General features: G+C 39.9%; 1 protein-coding gene across 4 annotated transcripts in view; it reads right to left on the bottom strand.

Moving 5' to 3' along the window:
* The window catches only part of myripb (myosin VIIA and Rab interacting protein b), a 116,115-nt gene extending 94,627 nt beyond the window's left edge, over window positions 1-21,488 (bottom strand). For all 4 annotated transcript variants that reach the window (XM_032503604.1, XM_032503605.1, XM_032503606.1 and 1 more), the window contains exons 1-2: window positions 21,218-21,488; window positions 12,534-12,733 (exon numbers count right to left, since the gene is read on the bottom strand). In XM_032503604.1, coding sequence (XP_032359495.1) covers window positions 12,534-12,643 — 110 coding nt within the window. In that variant the 5' untranslated portion in view covers window positions 12,644-12,733; window positions 21,218-21,488. The remainder of the gene's footprint in view (window positions 1-12,533; window positions 12,734-21,217) is intronic.
* Window positions 21,489-21,867: the final 379 nt, after the last annotated feature.

The raw sequence follows: 21,867 nt of genomic DNA, 5'->3' as shown, positions 1-21,867 counted from the left end.
CTACCCTGGTCCCTGTCTCGATCCTGCCGGTAGCGGTTAGCTTGTACGTGGTAGCTGCTAGCTCCTAGGTGCTGTCCGGTGAGTGTGTTCCGCCAGGGTTCTGTGATGATTATACCGACAACAATCCACGGAGCGGGTGTGTTGTGGCCATGTCCTCCAGAGGACAGGTCACGGCTTCGCAACAAAAACTTGATGTTTCAATCCCCTCAAAAATAGGTAATTGAGCACTGTAGTGGTTATGACCATATAAGTGACTATGTATGTACATGGAAACAGAACAAATGATTTATGTGGCTTCCACAGGGATAGCGTTAGAGAAGGTAGCTGTAGTTTTGCGCTGTAGTCCCGTAGCAGGAAAAGGGAAACATTGTGCAGTGCGTGTTTTTGGAACAAACTTCAAGACGGGACATTACCTGTGTTCTGGAGGACATAGCCACACCACGGCCGCTCCGTGGATTGTTGTCGGAATGATTATCAAAGACGCCTGGCTCACCAGACGACAGCTAGGAGCTATCAGCTACTACCGCACTACTGGTTTTTTTTTTGGGGGGGGGGAATGAACTTCAAGACGCGACATTACCTGTCCTCTGGAGGACATAGCCACACCACCGCCGCTCCATGGATTGTTGTCGGGATGATTATCACAGAAGCCTGGCGGAAAACACTGACCAGACGGCAGCTAGGAGCTAGAAACAAGGAGCTAGGAGCTACAAGCTACCGGCGGGTAGGTGAATTTTAACAATGTCTTAGTTGAAAATGCATCTTGTTGTTACGTAAGGGCCCTGTTCATGTTGCACAGACATTTTAATTGCATTTTATGTCTTAGAGGGACAAAGGCACTCTAAAACTTGCTGTTTCAGCTTAGTGGAAGCTCGTACACGTAGCTGCAGCTACTCAGTGTTGCCTGCACTGACTCGGGTTGTTTTTTTTTGAAAGTACACACATATTTATGACTATCAAGATTAATGTAGAAAATGGCCGGAATTCTTCTTTAACACGAGGCAAAAACACTCCCCTTTCCCAGCCTCAACCCCTGCTAACCAGCTAACCTCGTCGTCTCTCTGTTTTATACACGTATGGAGGTTTATCCGATTAGATCCATCTCATAAATTAGAGCTGCTGAGGTTTGGGGTCAACGATACTGGAGCAGAAGGAGATCTCCCATCTAATTGGGTAGATGAAGCACAGGACTGTAAGGAAAGATCATCACTAATTTAATTACGTGTGTTTTTATGTGTACCGGCATGGGTGCAGAATGCGTGACGTATTGCCAACGCTGCTTCATCATCGATGATGTGATGTATACAGACTACCTCTGAAGCCAACCTCAGCTGATGCAGTGCTTTGTTTGTGAGCCTCGTGAGGAATTAAGCATTTTCTAGCCAATTGGTCCACAAACCCTTGGTAAGGACAATGCCTCTTGATCTTTTAAAATCTGCAGCACACTTAAAGTAAAGCTAATTTGGCTGAAAAGGTCAAATAGGTTTACTTTCTTTGGATAGCCTATTAATATTCACAAAGTGGCAGCTAGAGTAAATATATTTACAAATGAATCCTCTAGGGCTGAAACTTAAATTGCAGAAGATGTAAGCAGTGAATTTAGGCATACTTATTTCTATTTAGGTAATAGTGTTGGGTAAATCCTGATTTTAAAAGTCATACGCAGATTTTGTTTTGCTTATTGCACTCACTTTGATTAAATGTTTAATTACCATTATGTTTTTACTATGGAAATGCTGCTTACATTGCGATGCCTTAGTAAAACCCAAAGAAGAAAAAAAATGAGAGGGTGAGAGGAATATATGAAACTTTTGCAGCTAACAGCTATTTGCTGATAATGAATCTAAAAACACATAATGCAGCCATATGTAAAGTCATCCATTTTCCCCTCTTTAGCATTACCATTCAGTATCAGACAGCCTATTTAAATGCTGGGGGGTGATAGCAGAAAACACGCTTTGGAGGAAGAACAAGACAACTGGAACAAGAGACAAAACAGAAGGTTTAACACCAAGATTTATTTTCGGTAATGAGCCAAACGGCACATTGTACAGAGTGTACTGTCTGTCTCCCTCCTTGCTTCTCAGACACACTGTAATCCCACAGGATCCTTCACTTGCTCTCATTTTGTACTCCCACAAAGACAGACCCTCTCTGAAGCTGTGGGTAACCGACTGTGTCCGAGCACTTGAACCTTGCCTTGCTGCCTAACACTTCTGCAAACACCACAAGCTCTTGTAATTAACACTGCTGTCGGAAGTTCAAACACTTCAATGTCACACAGGACCATGGCCCATGGGTGACTTGGCTTTTTGGGAGGTAAATGAGTATTTTGTCTCTTGGCCTGGCTGTAATGCAGAGCACATGTGAGAAAAGTGTGGCGAATATCTAGAAGAAAAAGAAAAGTCTCCATGCTGTTGGGCCAAGCATCACTCACTCCCTCTGGACAGAGGGCAGCTCTTACAACACTGCCCCCCCATCTCAAAACAACATGGCTACTGCTAATGAGGCTCTGCAGAGGTAGGAAGAAAGAAACAGACAGGGAATTTAAAAGGATAGGACCATTGAATGAGAAATAGAGAGGAAGAAATAGAAAATAACAAAATGGAGAGGTCAAAAACTAAAAAGAATCAGGAGACAGGGACTGAGATAACAACATCCTCGTCTCGCAACCAACTATCCTCCAAGTCAAAAAACACCCCTTGACATTTGGCCAGCAGCAGAAGTAATCACTGCAAACCTGAACAAATATCAAAGTAACAGCTCACACGATTTCTCTGAGTTTCTTAGTCTTACTCCTATCTAGGTGTAAAACATGTTTATCTGGAGGAAGCCCAGGCCGAGCTCTGATTCGTTCACCTCCATTTGACCCTTGGTTAGCAAAAGCTAAAATGCAACACACACGCAAAAGCTAACACACACACACACACACACACACACACACACACACACACACACACACACACACACACACACACACACACACACACACACACACACACACACACACACACACACACACACACACACACACACACACACACACACACACACACACACACACACGGACACACACGGACACACACGGACACACACGGACACACACGGACACACACGGACACACGGACACACGGACACACGGACACACGGACACACGGACACACACAGACGGACACACAGTTATTGAGGTGGAACCTACTCAGTCAGCTGGAAAAACTAATGCGGTGTGTGAAGTATGAAAGCGACTGTGCCACAAGTAGCCGAGGTGGATTATTTTCACTATCTCATCAGCCGATCCCGTGTGCTCAGCAGCTCCAGAGGACAGCGGAGCTGCGCAGCTGCTGATTTGTAACACTTGGGGGAAATCAGAATCTTCCTTCATCAGACGCCATAAACTACCGCCTGTTTAGGACACTTTGCTCAGGAGCCTGCAAATGTACAGGCAGTACACACAGACTGATGTCCTCAAAAATGCACACTTTCCTTTATTAGGAATTTAATGTGCCAAATGTCCATTAACACTCAAGTGCAACGATGTTGCTTGACTAATCTTCCACATTAACATGCAGAGCGCCAAGCCTGGTGCAGCTGTATGGGCTCTTGCTCAAAACTGCAAACAACAATTGTGCTACAGTATCTACTTTAAATTGGATACATTTTATATATCACACACATACATATATCAACTGATATATGTTCAACTGTATCTTTAAATCTTGGATTGTGCTTGCTATATAGTGGAAATTAAATTTGCAATAGCATCTACAAACAATGCTGCAGTAATTACATAAATATTGAATCACTCTCGAGGCCTGGAGTGCTTTTGTATACAGTATTACTAAGTATTTAAATAGGAAACGTATATCATTCGTGAAAATATGTTTGACCATTCAAAATGTATGGATAAGATGTACGATTCTTTCTGTAACTTTCCGTGCATTTTGAGCTGCTGCACCTCTGATAAATAGACTTCTGTGTGTGTGTGTGTGTGTGTGTGTGTGTGACACAGAGAGAGATTGAACACAGTATGCATGAGCATGGGCCATGTATAATTGCAGTGGTCAGGAGGGCTATATTTTTGTCTGCTAATTAAGTTTAATTATATTGAATACCATCTACTAAGGGCCATATTAAAGACTAATTACAAATCACATAGTCTGTGGCAGCAGTACAGATCACCTCAACAGCCCTGAATACATGAAAGCAAGTTAAAGCACAACCAAGCTGATCAGAAACTCGCTCTGCTTCTGTATCTCCTTGCAAAACAGCAAAGGGAGCAGAGGAGGGGGGGGGGGGTTGCTTATTTCATACTTTGACATGTCAGAGTCATCTTCATATTTTGAATGATAAAAAGTTAAAATAAATCATTCCTATAGCAGGATATTTGCACTTTAATGTTTATAAATCTGCTCACCTTCATGCCCACCAGAACACCCGGCCCTGTCTCATAGGAGTGGGTGACATTATTAAAATTTCGACAGCAGAAAAGGTCAGGTCAAAACATGGGGCACCCAGGTAGCTTGAGGTACAAAGCTACCAGACAGCTGTTAGTCCACACTCCCTAGACAAATCGCATCACAAGTTCAATAATTTCAAAAACCAATCAGGTGGCGTGGTCAATCTTTTGCATGCAAATCAGATCGCATTTGATTTTTTTCCCTTCTTTCTGCATTATGTTCTCTTCTGAATTGAATTAAATGTGATTCTTATGAAAGATGATGAAATGGCATTTGTTTCTTTTTGATTACTGCCTTTCACTTAAGAGTCTTCACCTTATATAATTGCTAAATTTGCACGGCCAAAGTTAACATCTTGCTAAATAACTAATGTTGGCTATTTCAGACCAGGCTAACCAGATGTCCAGTCTAATGTTAAACGGTGAGCCTACCAGTCACTGGGAAAGTCTCTGTTTTACTAGTTTTTCCCAGTGTCTAGATTATTATAAAAAAAAGTAAATGTGTCCCAGCTCTACATGTAACTCATGCAGATGCACTCACTTGTAGGGACTATTGTTTCCCAGCTTTAGCTCACCTGGTAGAGCATGCTCCCCTCATACTAAGAATGAGTACTGACTGCAGCGGCCAGGTTTCGATTCCAACCCACAGCCCTTTGCTGAATCCGGTCAAATAAAGGCAACATATTTTAAAAACATTTAATAATACTAGTAAAGTAGCCAGCAGTCAAGGAAAACAAATAATGTTTTTGGAAACAAATGTCTAAAAACAAAAACAAAAAGATTGATAAGATGGTAAAATAAGCCTGACAGTTGTAAATATTATAAAGTCATCACTGCGAGTATAAATGGGCACTGTATCAGTCATGATGTTACCCTGGCAGACCGTGAAATGTGATGAATCACAAAAATGTACTGTTAATACACCTGCCAATGTGGCTACAGAAAAAAAAAAAGGTCAAATGGATTTGTCCTTCCTGCTCGCTGTGCACAAACACATAACACACTGCTCGAGATCAGCACGTAAACACAGAGACACACGCAGCACGTCCACATCAAAAACAATCCACATCAACATGACTCAGACAAACAACCCACACCAATAACGTAACACAGCTAATCCCCACCAAAACAGAACCGCAGCCAAGAGAACACAACAACAGGCAGACTGAAATGAACTCTTCTTTGGCTGCCTCATACAATTAATGCTAAAGATGTAGGGAGGTGTGGCGATAAGTCACATAAAGCTGTTTAATTGTCCGTCTGTCTGTGTGTGTGTGGTTACACATTACATCCCCGCAGCTTTGGGCCGTTTCATGTGAAAGAACGTCACATGTTAACATAGGACCCAACACTGGATTATGGCACAGAATAAACACCTCTGAGAAGAAAGTCTGTTTGACACAATGGAGCTATTCAACCACCCACAAAGCTGCACTGGACTAATTACACGATTTCAGGATTTCTAAAGTTCAGGTCAACAGTTCACGAGTCTGGGAAACCTGCTTCATTAAAGAGCCACATCATCAAACAAACAAGCTAATACAAAGACTATTCAAGCCAACAGTGTAAAGGACATGACCCCGGTGGATCTGTCCCCATTAAGTGCTGCTTTAATAGAGGAGATGGCACTGCAGCCCAAAGGGACTGTCCTGCAACCAGGAGTAACATCCTCTGACTACTTGTGCTCTGAAATCCAATTACATTAATTTATCGATTGTTATGAATACCGAGCTATATGGGACAAACATAACCAGACTGGCTTTTATCTTGGCTCCAAAGTAAAGTTATGACATTATTTTTGAGCCAAGATAAAATCCAGTTTTTAAGTTGTCCTCTTTTTGTGGATAGCTGAGTGTGTGTCAGTATGTGTGTCATCTCTAGATAGAGAGCCAAGAGAATAAATATAGGAGGAAATAGAGGTCAGATCCTGCCCTGACAGAGTGACATCCTCTGCCACCTTCTCTCAAAAAGATCTAACCTCCCAGTATGACTCCTGCTCCCTGTACCTGCCGGCCTGTCACATTCACTGGAGCTAAAACAAACAGCCGACATAAAGAAAAAGAAAAAAAGAAGCTACAGCCTTTGTGTGCATGAAACGTGGACAAATTCAAATACTAAGGACAACAAGTCAGTCTTACAGATGGTCTGAATAAAGCTACAAAGTTGAACATTAATAAGATAGGAAGATGGTTACTGCTCAGCCTCACTTGTCTGAACACAACATCTAGGGTGACCATATTCTGATTTCCAAAAAAAGACCCGGCCCGGCCTCAAAACACAAATTTAGATAGGCCTCTTAGAGATTAAAGAACATGCTATATATGCCTCAATGGTATAAAAATAACTTATGTAATAAATAAAATATGTAACAACCTGTAACAAAACAATAGATCTATTAAAATAAATATGAAATAATGTTCTAAATATGACCTGTGTCAGCTTCAAAATCCAGCTTCAACTAAATCTCTTAAAACCTTTTTAATGTAATAAGATAAGGTTTGTTGGTGTCCATGTGAGCTTTGAGATCTCCAGCACCTTTAGACACTGAAAGATATGTGCTAGCTTTGGACACGGTGCACTCCGCCTCCCATTGTCCCGGCCGGAACGGTACGTGGAACGTTTTTTTGCAGTTCAACTGTGAAGCTGTGTTTCGGCCTTTTATGTTAACGCTGCTCCGCTGTCTGATCTGCTCCCTGTCTGATCTGCTCCCTGTCTGATCTGCTCCGCTGTCTGATCTGCTCCCTGTCTGATCTGCTCCCTGTATGTGCTCCGCTGTCTGATCTGCTCCCTGTCTGATCTGCTCCCTGTATGTGCTCCGCTGTCTGATCTGCTCCCTGTCTGATCTGCTCCCTGTATGTGTGCATCGCAGAGCCGCCTACAAGCCAGCCTCTCTGGAATTACGTCACAAAACAAAGTACCATAGTGTTGTGTGCAAAGCGCCAGTCAATGTAGGTACACGCTTACTGTTCCATGAAAAACAGTGTAAACCGGACATTTTCATGAATTTAACCCCCCCCCCCCTCATGTCCGGGCAAAAGAGGACATTTGGTCATCCTAACAACATCACAATTTAATTACAAAAACAGTCACTATTTTACAGTCTAATTTAAACTGCTGATGCAAAAATATCACCCTCTGATAAAGGGCTGCATTCTTGAGCCATGAATGACTAAGCACAAAGAAAGAGCGGATGAATATGATAGAGTGAGAATGACTGTGGAGTGCATCAGCCCACAACTTCACAAATAATCAAGACTTATCCTTGTAACATTGTACAGGAAGAATGGACTTGTCATAGCTCCAACTGAAATGAGTTTTGAAGTAAGCATTGCAGGTACAGTAATTGGCCTATCCATAAAACGACCTGCCAGACACATGTTTGAATTGGATCCTTCCTAACACTGAGAGCAAATTACCCGTAAGAGTCACCAATAGCTGGAGCTCCAGCCATCTTCTCACAATTCACACCAAGTGGTGGATTTCTATCTACAATCATTTTCCAGTTTGACTCCCTTGGGAGTGCTTGGGAGTGCTTGTGTTGAGTCTCCTGCTGCTCCATAATGAGCATCTCCAAATGTATGGCCACCGAGACAGTGGAGGCCAGAGGTTGAGCTTTTCACCCTCTCTAATTGGCAGAATCGCACAATCGTTGTTCTTTAGCAAACCAGATGCATATAAGTTACTAGAGCTTTATTTTCGTTGTACTACTGCAAAAAATTTATGTCATAGCTCACAGTTAAAACCATTGGCAGAAAATATCAAAAGAAACTGAAGAAGCCAACACTTCGGTCTGTAGAAGATAATGAACTCAAACCTTTAAAAAGTATTCCAGGTTTAGTAGCAAAGACAGCACCGATACACTCTCCCTTCATTTTAACCTGAGCTCCAAGGATATCCACTAGACACTGGGGAAGCAGAAATGAGATGCCTCAAGTGTGAATGGACAAAATTCAGCAATGTACTCACCAAAAAATTGTGGTTATTTGAGGCCTAATAAACATTAATTGCATTTCCTTCTTCATAAAACATTTAAAGTGCAGATGGTATACCCTACAAATCTGCTTTGTTTACCCCGTTTGCTTGCAGTCTTCTTCTCTCTTGCCCTTGCTGGAGCATTTCGTGGCACATAACCGCCACCAACTGTCAACATGCACAGACTACCAACAAAACAAGAACCCACACTTAAAAAGATATCTCCATAGTCTTGTGGTGGTTAAAAACGTAAGTGATAGGACTTACAATATCTGAAGTAACTGAAGTTAGGTATTACTAATAACATTAACAATGGTTCTGTTCTATTCAAGTGTCTCAGCAACTCCTAACAGTGTGAAAGTTCAATTCATTCCTTTGGGTTCAGTGGAAAAACATTCTAATGTTCGGCAGAAATTATATCCCATCAAAAACCCCAATATTTGGCCAAACCCAAACCCTGGATATGATTTATTCCAACTGTAATGTCTTTTTTGTCTTGTTATGTTTGTTTTTTTTTGTCTTTTTTTGTCTTAATGCTTTTGTAGTAGGTCCAACAATAAAAGGCATCAGCTTTATCAATTCCTCTAAAAACAGAAGCTGGGCTTACATTTAAGTTAGCCAGACTACTTTTGAAAGTGCTGTAGAGAGGTGTGTCATCAGCATAAAATGATAAAACTAATAGTCCCAGGGGTAGAATTTAAGATAGGAAAGAAAAATATGATAAGAAAAAAAAACCTTTAAAAGCACTTTGTATTGCAGCCTAGCAACATTTAATATCTCATCACTAATGGCCACTGATAATGGTCTACTGTATATCTTACACATCAAATATAGACCAATAAGAACCATGTTCAGACAGGGAAGCCCACTCTTGGTGCATTGTACTGTACCGTCTCTTTATTATTTTATTATGTATAGTATTTGTTTTGCTGTTTTTAATATCCGAATTCCCTGTGCAGTGTCCTTGAGTGCCAAGAAAGGCGCCTTTAAATAAAATGTATTATTATTATTATTATTATTATTAATATTATTATTATTATTATTATTATTATTATTGCCTGGAATTTAAACTTGGATAATCTGATTTTGTAAACACCACACTAAAGCCTTTAAACCTGTATCTATGTTCTTATAATATACATGATAAAAATAATAATTATATACAACATATTAAAAAGCCCCTCACACAGTGATAAAAGCATGAAACTGCAGATACATCAGAAACTAGCCGACATTGAAACTTGTGGTGAACTAAAAAACAGCGTAGATTGCTCCTAACTTGGCTTAGAGCAGTATGCATCACTTTATTGACATATGTATTACAGTTCAGCATTTATGAGACAGGTAAGGTAATATCATTTAAGTGTTTCGCCTTTCTTATTATTCAGCATGAGAAAATTAAAATGGAGCATTTAAAGTGCCAGCTGAGGCTTATAAACTATCCCATGAATCCTTCAACAGGGTAATTTACAACTCTGCAGGGCTGACTTCATTCAAGAAAGAAAAACAAATGTCATCCATGCATGGAAGCGATAAAACCCACAGGGAGAGAGCTATCTGCTAAAACACTCAACCACCATCTGCTGTACACATGCTTTCATATTCCTATACTATAAACGTTTTACATTTCATATGAAAGGCAAATTGGTTTTCTCTCTTTCTGTAACCTGATTGGTTACACAAAAGCTAATGCACAAGCATTCAACACAATAGTTCAATAACACATGCCAACATGGACATGTCCTAAGAGGAAATGGAAGACCAATACTTGTATGTTTAAGTATATCAGAGTTGGAACATGCATGCACTACTCTTCATCAAGGAAATAATCATTTATAATAACACAAATATATCTGATAAATAATAAGAAAAAAGAAAGATTGTTTTCTTGTTGTGTTACTGAATACTGTAAAAAGTAAAGGAAACTAGGGCTGCAAGTCAAGTCCAAAATAATTACTTTGGTCTGTAAAATGTCAGAAAATTGTGAAAATGTTTAAGGTAATGTCTTCAGATTGCTGGTTGTGTCTGACTAATAAAACCTGCAAATATTTCCATTTCAGAAGCTGAAACATTTATTTTTTTCGTAGAATATATTGTATATTTTGCTGTTAATACTTCTGTACTTTAATATTGAAGCCAGGGCTTTTACTTGCATTGGAGTATTTGACCAGCCTAACTTTACTTGGTTAGAAGAAGATCTGATTACTTTCTCCATTACTGTGAATAAATTACAAAAAGAGTTCGACACGTGTGACGAGTGCTGATGCTGAGAGAGTCATCGAGGTGTTCAGGTGTTCAGGAGGCATTGCCTGAAGAAACACACAACATCCAACAATAAAAACACAAATTGAAACAAATACAAGAAGGAAAGAAATCACTACATCAGATGTGTGATTGTGTAACACAGTAATTTAAACAAGCTAATTTGACTGTCAGTTTGCATCTAATATTTACTTTGGAAACTTTGCTTTTAAACAAGTTGCAGTAACTCAATAAAGCACATCTCAGAGCCTGATTGCTTTTATGAAGAACAGTTGCTTCATCAATGTCTGCCTGCTACTACAGTCAACATTAACATGCTCATCTTTTTTGCAGTAAACAGCAGTAATAACAGCCTGAGAGGCATACATTATTTTTGATCATTCATGACAGCTTGGTGGGAGAACATTTTACAGCCCAGTAATTTGGGAATACATATTTGCTTTGAAACAGATTCTGGGAAAATAAGTAGAATTTCAAGCTGCGCAGAGCAACGGCTGCTTTCTGTAGAGCAACTTTGCTCCTCAGAGTACAGCTAAGATGTTTAGTGTTCTGAGTAAAGCAGCCTAATCACGCGTGGCATCCACTCAAGAATACAAAACCACTGAGGATCACCGTTCACATCTGAAGAAAGACATAAAATCTTCCCAACAAAATAGCTGATGCTAGGGCCTGGTAGGTAAAAGATCATTTTTGTGTAATTATAGGGTATAACCACACTTAAAACATGGCAGAAAACACATTTTGGATTTTGTTATGACATTAGATACACTGGAGTTTTAATACTAAAACTTCCCCCTAGTCCTGCTAAAACAACACAAAGCAGACACACTGATCTGACCAAATTTGATGACCAAACCCCCATGGAGGCCTGTCACAACCAAACCGAATCCCCTCAGACTACGGGCTGTCACAAGGCGGGGATGGAAGGAGAGAAGGACAAGGAGGAACATGCAAGCACTTGTCGCATGTTAAGTAAGAAGCTGTGACACCGGAGCAGAGCCTTGAGGCCTGGACCAACGGACTCCCACAGACCTGCCAGAAATTACAACACAGGCATCTTCCTACTTACAGCTCCTGGCTGTGCCATAATTTACAATTCGATCACCACTCACTTTATTTTTATTTTTTTAAATAATTACATTTTGCACAAAACGTACAAAAAAAAAAAGTCTTAAATTTCTGGCCAGCAACAATAATGTTTGTTGGCCGAAATGACGATTTTGGCTAGCAGATTTTATCAGCCGTAGCTAGCTAGCTAACGAGAGAAAATACACATGATGGCAACATACATTATGCTAATAAGCTGACGCTAAAGTTACAAGCCTCAGGCAAAAAGTGACTATCCTGAACGGTTTTAAACTCTGAAAATAGCAAAACATTTGGCTCTTTCAGGGTGAACGTTCCACTCCTGAACAGGTTTTATTCTATGTTAACCTGTAGACCCACGAAATAATATTTGTTCTTTGGAAGTAAAACGTGGTTACTACTGTCGAAGTAGTAAGCTAGCCAGATGCTAACATTGGCAACTTACATTAGAGCAGATTAACACACAATTTAATCCATTCCTTACACCTTTACACTTCTTTTCTGCTCTTGTCAATTAAAAAAAATATATATTACTTTTTATGTATCGTAAAGTAGAAAGGGCAATGTAGCCTATATGTGGATGTAGAAGTGTCTTTGTCAGCTGAGCTAGCTGGACACAACTATAGCTGGTCATATTTACTCACAGGCGAATGTCATCCCCTTTTTAATCGGCTCCACTCAAATCACCCTGCATGTGTCGCCTTCAATTTGTAAAAATACTAGAAACAAAAGCGCTGGCATGGTAATCCCATCTCACCTCAGCCTCTCTTCCTCCTTTTTTCGCAGCTTCATGTCGCGCTGGACAACTTTCAAGACGTGCTCCGCCTCGTCGTCCGTCAGGCCTGAAAGGTCCAGTTTCCGGCCCATCTTCCCTGGCCTCGCCACGCTGAGCTGCTGGTCCAAGAGGGGAGGACGAGGGGAGGCACTGCTGCTCCGGGGGTCGAGGTTGAGACAACCCTGGAGGAAGAACAGAGGAATGAAGACATTTAAAATGGGTTTTGTGAGGAATTAATTCATTCGTTTCCAGCTAAACATTAATATGCCAGACATTTGACTTCTTGTACACATGGTATTCAGTAAATTATGACTTTCATCAATCTCTATTAGCTACGGAATTACAACATCAATAGGATTCTGGCACAGCTTATGGTGTAACGAACAGAAGCATAACACTCAAAGGTTCACAGCCTATTAGAACAGAAATCCAACATACTGTGAAGAACCCAAAATATCACTATGCAAATAATGCTGCAATGTTTAACTTTATGACTTGTGAACAAAATATAGCCTACTGTGGGACTACAGTTGTTGCTAGACTGCAGCATGATCTCTTGAGCAGCTGAAAATTGGATTAAAACCAGATGGAAAATATAGTGGATGGAAAAATTGTCCTTTTACATAACAGTATGTTAACCAAGATAACAAATACTACCCTCCCTATACCAAAAATATGGCAGGGCATCATCAAAGTCATTAAGAGTTAGCAATCAATTAATCAATCAATTTGTATTGATCCTTAACCTTGTGCATGATTCATCATAAAGCAGAATGTTTATGTCAGATAAGCACACAGAAAAAGAGGCACCTGGTTTAATGACAGGATCCAGCCAAGTAAAGTTAGTGAGTTTAAATATTTCAAGTAGAACTTTTGACAGCTCTTTCTTTTAAAAGCCGCTAGCATGGAAACACAATTCAACATCACCACGAACTACAGCCTCGAATGGCAATACATTAACATCACTCTATGCAAGTGGGTGTACAGTAGCTTTACTCTCCACATCACAGACATTCAAATTACATGTTTTTGCATACAGCAAACAAGGCAGGCAGGTAACTGTGAAGACTCTGTCTAATGTCAACAAACAGTAGTTACAGGATGACAGATGTCATGTTAAGGAATTTTCTTTGCTTTGGATTGGGTCATCCTGTCTGGTGAGGATCATTTTGCGCTAATGTTAACATCCTGTATATACATTACACTTGGCTGCAATCCAGCCGCAAACCTCACATTATCTAGGGCCTTTTCCTTATCCATATACAATATCCAGCTATACAGCATTATAGTGAAATCATGTATTGACTTTTTTGATAGTGGGCCTTTGGACCCCACTGTAATATTAATATTTTAAAGTTAGGGGGTGACACACGTAAGGAAAAGAAGTGCAGAAAGGGTGACTGAGAGGGTGAGAGACCAAGGGCCGGCTCATAACACTAAAACAAAAAGGGATGATGGGAGGAAGAGAGAAGCCGAGACAGATGAGTAGATGGACAGAAGGAGATGGTCCATTAACTGCAGCGTCGAAACAGGATAGGAGAGCACTGGCAGCGGAGAGAGCAATGATGACTCAGAAGGCCAGACAATTATGTCCGTTCTATTATTGGTCCAATAGCTTCATCGACGGAGTCTCTCTTGTCGCTCAGCACATCACTTCAGCTCAGGGCCTGTCTCATGACAGACTACTGTTGAACTTTGTTCACTTTTACATTCTAAATACAGAAAACCAAATTGAGCGGATGATCCTGCTTCTGCGCGCCAACCATTCACTTTTTAATATTAATCGATCACTGCTGGAGCAGACATGCAATAAAATAAACCTCATTTCATTTGTCTAATATTTAAGAGTGTTTGTCATTTTGATGAAAAGCTTAAGGGGAAACCAGAGGAATATTGTTTTTTGAGTTATCATTTTATTTTATCCCTTACAGATATCTCCATCAGATGCTTTTATGAGTCCTTTGTGTCAGTGCAAATATAAAACCCACAAGGGCAAAATACAAAAAAGGGCGGTGTGAGAAAGAGCTTTTGTCACATTCTCAGCTAAAGTGGAAAAAAGTCTCAGATTCATATTTGTTATCATTCAGTGTAAATACAGACTGTCACAATGCCATCCACAAACGCTCCTCATTCAACCTTTGTGATAAGAGACCTTGCCCTCGCCTCTGGAAAAGCTACCCAGTCTGACAGATTCACATATTATACACACATATATATACACACTCAGGCTCACGTGGACGTACACGTGACAGACAGATCCTACATGTCACAGGCAAGGGACTAGATTACCTGAGCCTTCAATTGTGCAGAGCTCTGCAACATTTTACAGTATGCTTTTGTGTGTTATAGTATGAACTAGAAGTAATTTGGGGGAACACAAATGCTAATATAAAAAGATAAGCAAGAATGCCTCTTGTGAAAAAACTTGTAACCCTAGCTTTATTGTATTAGTGAGCAAAAGTAGCAAAATGAATGTACAACTCATTAATACCGCTCACGTCTATTCAGTATATATTCAAAATGAAGCTACAACCAACAGCAGGTTAGCTTAGCAAATTATAAAGACTGGAAACGGTTTCCCACCGAAAGTTTTTACTATCTTGGTCTCAAATTCTTCCGTCTTTACGACAAAGCAGTATCTCAACTAATTTTAGAGTGAGATTTCTACAAAAACCCAGAAAAAATGCAATGTAAAGCTTCATTTCTTGCGAAGAACCAATACTCACAACTTCTCAGCCCTTTATTAGTTTATCCAGAAACTAAAATTAGCAGGTGTCGTCAGTCCCCATCTCTCCTAATGTATAGCGGAGGTTAATGCATCATTACTGTGTGGCCATTATGGTATAGCCACAAGGGAAGTCAATTATCCAGGCCTTCTTTTTATAGTGAGTGGTGTCAAGGACGGGGATGGAGCATCATTTATGTCTGAAGCGTTGGTGACGCACATACTTCGGAGCAGCCCGCAACTGTACACAGACAATCCATTTTCACTTGTGACAATTTGCAACATGACGCCAGCAAACATCCACGTATTACTGTACACGCATGAAGCACTGACACTTTCACACACACACACACACACACACACACACCACACACACACACCACACCACACACACACACACACACACACACACACACACACACACACACACACACCACACACACACACACACACACACACACACCACACAACACACACAACACACACCACACACACACACACACACACACACACACACCCACACCACACACACACACACACACACACACACACACACACACACACACACACACACACACACACACACACCACACACACACACACAACAACACACCACACACAACACACACAACACACAACACACACCACACACCAAAACATCACGACCACACTCGCTGTATTCAACTCTCAGAGAGTTGTTTTTACCAACAGCTATTAGACTGCATATAGCACGATATCTTTGATTTTATAAGACGAACTACACTTTTCTTACATTCCTGTTGATCACACAGTCTGCGAACATCAGCAAAATTGACCTGTCTGTGTGCATGCCTCAGCAAATACAATTTATCCAACTCTATCGCCAGACAAGAACGTCAATAATAGACGATTCTGCAAGATTACCTTTGGTGTCAACATTTTGTATATTCTCGCTTTCTGAAATATCTGCGCATGACAGCATCAGTAAAGAGTTCAGTGTAGGGAAAGATAGTGGCTATAGTAAAAAATAAATAAAATATATGATTATTATTAGGTAGCGAAAACTGTCATTTAAACATTAACTGCAGGTAACAGCTTCTATGGACATATCCAAATAAGCACACTCATTTATGTACTGTACGTATGTCACATAATCGTTTAATACTTAACAAATTTCTACAAAATAATCAGTTTACACAGAGACCATGTTCTTCTTTAGTATTTTCTAGGTTAATAACAAGAGCAGGCAATAGCAATGAAAACTCTGCCACAATGTTCATGTTTTCTATGCTACTAGTTTCAAGTACATTTTTAGAATAACTGACTGCACCAACGAGAGGGGCATAGTTTGACTAATAATGTGTTTATTTTGCAAATGGCAATCATTCATTTGAATTCTTTTGGTGTTACTGGAATAAATAACTGCTATTTTGTTAATTTTACAGAAAGAACTGCAAACATAACTAACAGCACTTTTAGTACATGAGGAACTTACAATCAAAAGGATGAAGTTACTGTTTATCGCAGAATACTATTTTTCATGTTGTGGTCAATTTTGAGATTTTGGTCTATTTTCCTTCCATGTCTTCATTTCCCTAAAGGCCATATAACTTCTACAATACATATTTAGATAGTATTTGTTTTAGGCTGCATCTGTAGATTTCTTCTAAATGAATCTGCATATTTAAACATAACATTTCTGGGGCAAAGGCTCTTGATTCAAGTCATTAACTGGGGAAGTTCAGTGGTGCTATGGTTTAGGAATTTTATTCCTATGTATCCTATTCACCTTCAGTTCCTTGTCAAATAGGAAATTAGCCTGCCTGTCTGTCTGTCTGTCTGCACAGAGAGAGAGAGAGCGAGAAAGAGAAGGAGAAAGATAGAGGGGGGGGGGATCCACAAAGTATCCTCTCCTGACCTAATATTTTGATTTTTTATTCAATAAATGTATTTGTTTGACAATGTCTGTGGACATGTGTCTGATTTTTAACACCTTTCTGGTGTTGTGTCAAAGATATATTCAAACATTCATAATCCCACTATTCAGTGTTTTCTCACTTTGTATTTTCAGTAGGTTCATGCTTACACTGTCTACCTTACCTATACGTCACCGTCCTAAAATAATCGCTTCCTAAAGTCATTTTTTCACGTTTTTCAGAAAACACAAAAAACTGAACCAAATACTGAACATATTTTGACTTAAAGGCAGTTATACAAAGGCGTAGAATCACATCACCTGTTCAACTGAGAATGTAGGACATTTTACCAGAGGTGGCCAGCACCATGAGGAGATGATTTAGGCAAGAAAATACTTTTTGTCAAAAAATGACTTAGGCGATTATTTTAGGAAGGTGACGTAATAGTAAGCTTATGTCAATGTATAAATCGTTTTTTTCACAAATAGGCCAATTTATCAAAAATAAGGTTTTTTTTGGCATCCCCCCCCGTACATACTCTGAGGACCCCCTGTTGAAGAGCACTTGGCTCTGCTGCTGTGTATCACCTCAGAGAGTCAGCAGTGGACGGGCGAGCTGAGGACAAGGCCCTGTTTGAGCGCTAAAAGGGCAGGTGCAGCCAAGCGCTAAATGAACTGCTTGTTTTAGACACTCTCCATTGGATCAGCGTTTCGTCACAGCCAAAAGGAAAGAGATTGACATTGACTACACTGAAGTGACCTGCCTTTGCAGATCTGCATTTACAGCCATTCAAAGTATTCTGTGTGATGCATTCATGATTGGGAAACATGTGGTGGAGATTATCCTACACTGAAAGTATCTGGAAATAGCTTGCTGTAACTCCTTTACCACCTGAGCTCTGGTTGTGTGTGTAATGGCCTTTTTTGTCTCTCTGGTCATTTGTCTTCCTACATCCATATGACAGCTCAAACATGGGTGTTCAAGGTGTTTTTGTAACCCCAGGATATGAACATTATCTGTCAAACTGACATCAAGAGAAAGGAAAAGCAACAACAATATTGGACTACAGGATTGTAGTTTAGTTTTTCGTTAAGGGCAAATACTGCATCTCAACTCATGATTAGTATTCCTCCAACTGCTCCACCATCTGACTAGATGTGAAGTGTGAAGCCAAGTGTGAACCGGCCAGTCGGCAGTCAGGAATTTAATAACACCAATCAACCAAGGAACCTCATTCATACCTAACATCCTTAAGGGACGAGCAGATACAAATATTAGCATCTGCAAATGAACTAAATGCTTCAAAGAACTCCATAATATGCAGAATGCAGCATCAGCTTGAAACACAATAGATAATGTGCACTGACATAACTTTTTTTTTTTTTTTTTTTTTTTAAATATGTGGTAAAACCCTTCTCAATGCCGCTAAAGCAAACCATCTATGGTTGCATAGGATGGGATGGGAGAAAGTTGAAGACAAACAAAGTATATTGAATCAATGATCTTTAGGTCATGTGTGGAGGTTGACATTTGGACTATACACCTTCTTTGAACACATGGGAACTGCATTTACAGAGAGAGTAATTATGAATGATTATGTTATTGAATAGTTTCAAAATAATCTAGGACCTCACTTGAAACTGTGATATATAGGCTGTATACAGTAATAGACTGTGCATGTAACAACGTGTTGAGCTCAAACACATCCAACTCGAAGAATGGGTTGTGATTCTGGCTGAGTGATCTCCATTGTTTTCTTGAATGAATCGCTCAGAATAACAGACTGATTCTTCCAGTTTGTGGGTGAATGTATTCCTGGTGTCTAACTAAAGAGCTTCCCAAGATAACTGTTGTCAATAGGTGATAGTCATCACCACCAAACAAAACAACAGAAATTAACTGCACTGAGCCTAGTTGAGCTACCTGCACACCCGCTGCTGCCAAATAAGGATTTTCAGCTTGCAAATCTTTGGGGTTAAAGTTGTTGTTTTTTCTGCAACCATGGCTCTGAGACAAAACGTGACTTTATGTTGAATAGCTTCAGCTAAAGAAACCACTGTCCCTATCCCATAAAAGAGGAGTCTCATCCTGCACCTGCTGCATCTGGTTTCAGTTTCTTCTCAGCACTCTCGACTGTGTCGAGCTGTGAGGCAAATCTTTTCTTCTTCTTTTTTTATTTTTTTCTATTGACAAAATGAAGGATACAAAGAATCAGGTAAGCCATTCTAGCACATGAACAACAAGTGTACAATCGTATGGAGATAAGAAATATATTTAGATAGATAGATAGATAGATAGATAGATATATATATATATATATATATATATATATATATATATAAAATAAATAAAATTACATACAAGGCAATGTAACAAGAAAAGAAAATATTACAGATAAAACAAAAAAAAGACTAAAAGACAAAAGTGTAGTTAGTCAGAGGTTTCAGGAAAACAATACTCTACAGTATCCACAATTTTAATACTTTTCTTGTTATCCAACATTTTAAGTGACTTCAATAGATATTTAAATTATATGAGAAAAGGTATAAAATTAGGACGTTTCTGCTTGTGAATAAAAAAAATTGCGTACAGAACAACAAAATGAATTAGATACTCAAGAGCACCATTATCTGAATTATCGTAGCAGCATATGCTATCTTTAAGGTTAAAGGAGTAGACAAAGTTGGTGGGTTCAAAGAAGTAAGACTCCAAATCTGTCCAAAATCTTTTAGAAATTTCACAAGCAAAAAAAAAAAGCATTGAGGCATTGTTTTAATATTCTGTTTACAAACTGTACAGGAAGAGTCAATATCACCAAATCTAGCAACAAGGTGATGTATATGTACATCACCAAGGTGGGTATATGTAATGTAAACTTTTGAGGTGTACTTCCTTGGCTTTGTTAGAAACACAGTACTTATACGCTAGAAGCCAAGCCCTTCTCCAATTTATGTTCTCACTTTCTGATCTCCACACAAACTTGCCCCTTGGCACAACTGTATTCTACAGTATGCAATTTACGATTTTTGGCAAATTATGCTTATTGTTCAACTTTGCGTGTTAGTTTAATTCCATCCAATGATAGTACAGGCTGTGATATATGATGTACATCATAGGTTAAGTATTTGTTTAGTAGAATTGTACAAGTTAACTTCTCTAAAAGGAATTGGAAAACGGTGTATATTCATAAACAGTTCAAAGGAATGTGATTTAAATCTCGTTGGAACAAATTAGCCAGTAGTGTATGTTACAATTGTTCTATAGGACAGTCTTGAAAAGTTGTGGACAAAAGCTTCCAAGCTAGAAGGGCGAGCTGATAGATTTTTGATAATTTAATTGGCAATTTACTCTATTTTAAAATTAAAGGAAAGACTTCCAATGTTGTTGAAAATGAAATTTGGGATCAAATACAAAATTGACTCAGGGTTTTAAAAGACTCTAAACCAGTTAACTCTAAAGGTGTTCACAGTGTCACTGTAATCTAGGACTTCAAGACCTCCATCTGCTTTACTACTGAATAATGCATTATTCTTTAGCTTGTGTGACTTATTGTTCCAGATAAAATACAAAACAATTCGATTTACATTAGTAATCATTCACAAATAAGGATACAGATGGATATACAAAACGAGATAGGCCCTCTGCTTTGGAGAGTACTGTGAGGGAAAAACTACCTGATTACATCCACGCATCCCGCAAACAAATACCGCACTTCCCCTCATTGTAGCAGCATTTCATTCAGACTGCTACACTGGTCGACTGCATGATAACATCTGTGTAAAATGCCTCGGTGACAAATGTCAGCTATACATGGACAGTACAGCAGGCAGTTTGCCGCAAACGGTGCAGAATAAAGGTGATCAAAGACATTTCACAGAAACGTGCGTTTTCATATCAAGCTACGCACGCGTGCAACCGATCCTCTACATCACACACATGTGGAAGCAGCCACCTCACCAAGACTCATGTTCCAGTCATTCATGTTGCTTATTATATCAGGCTAACAATCACATATTAGCAGTGAGTTGATGTGGAGAATCACTTACACGGGATCAGTGGGTGCCGGATGACCGCCAGTTACAGTCTCTTTCGCGTTATCCCAGATAATGACAAAAAGACGCGGAGGGATGCGCCTCTGCAAGTGTAAACTTCCGCGACACCTGTCTGCCTCCCGGATACTTTTGGCTTGCCTGGCCCTCGGCTAGTCGGCTTATTAGTCACCGCTGAATGGATGATCACGAGGTTTGCATTACACCGAGGAGAAAGGAGGAGTAGGAGGAGGGAGGGCGCACGGCGAGCGAGGTGAGGGATTGGCACCCAACCTTGATACTTCCTGTATTGGTGGTGACACAGAGCGGTGTCGGGATGGAGCTATGACGGGAAATCTGCCGGTTGGAAATAGTTATAGGTTGGATAGTTGAGTCTCTCTCTGTGCTTGGCTGATCTGATATCTAATCCCATTTATTTCTGCTGGCACCTGGGCACCCTGTGCTGCCAATTTGGCATTGCTGCTCCTGGAGGAGGAGGGGGGAGGAGGAAGAGGAGGAGGAAGCACTGTGTTGGCTGGCTCCATTCACAAAGCCAGTCACATTGCAATTAACCTCGCAGAGAGATAAAAACATCTCAATTAATCCATCTCTCAGATTCTAATGTCTGCTATCAAACAATTTAATTGCCTCGCTATATTAATAAGCTG

Source organism: Etheostoma spectabile, chromosome 22 (genome assembly GCF_008692095.1).
Source record: "Etheostoma spectabile isolate EspeVRDwgs_2016 chromosome 22, UIUC_Espe_1.0, whole genome shotgun sequence".
Classification (NCBI taxonomy): domain Eukaryota; kingdom Metazoa; phylum Chordata; class Actinopteri; order Perciformes; family Percidae; genus Etheostoma; species Etheostoma spectabile.
Note: the sequence above shows the minus strand (reverse complement) of the source record. Positions and strands in the feature narration are given on the sequence as shown.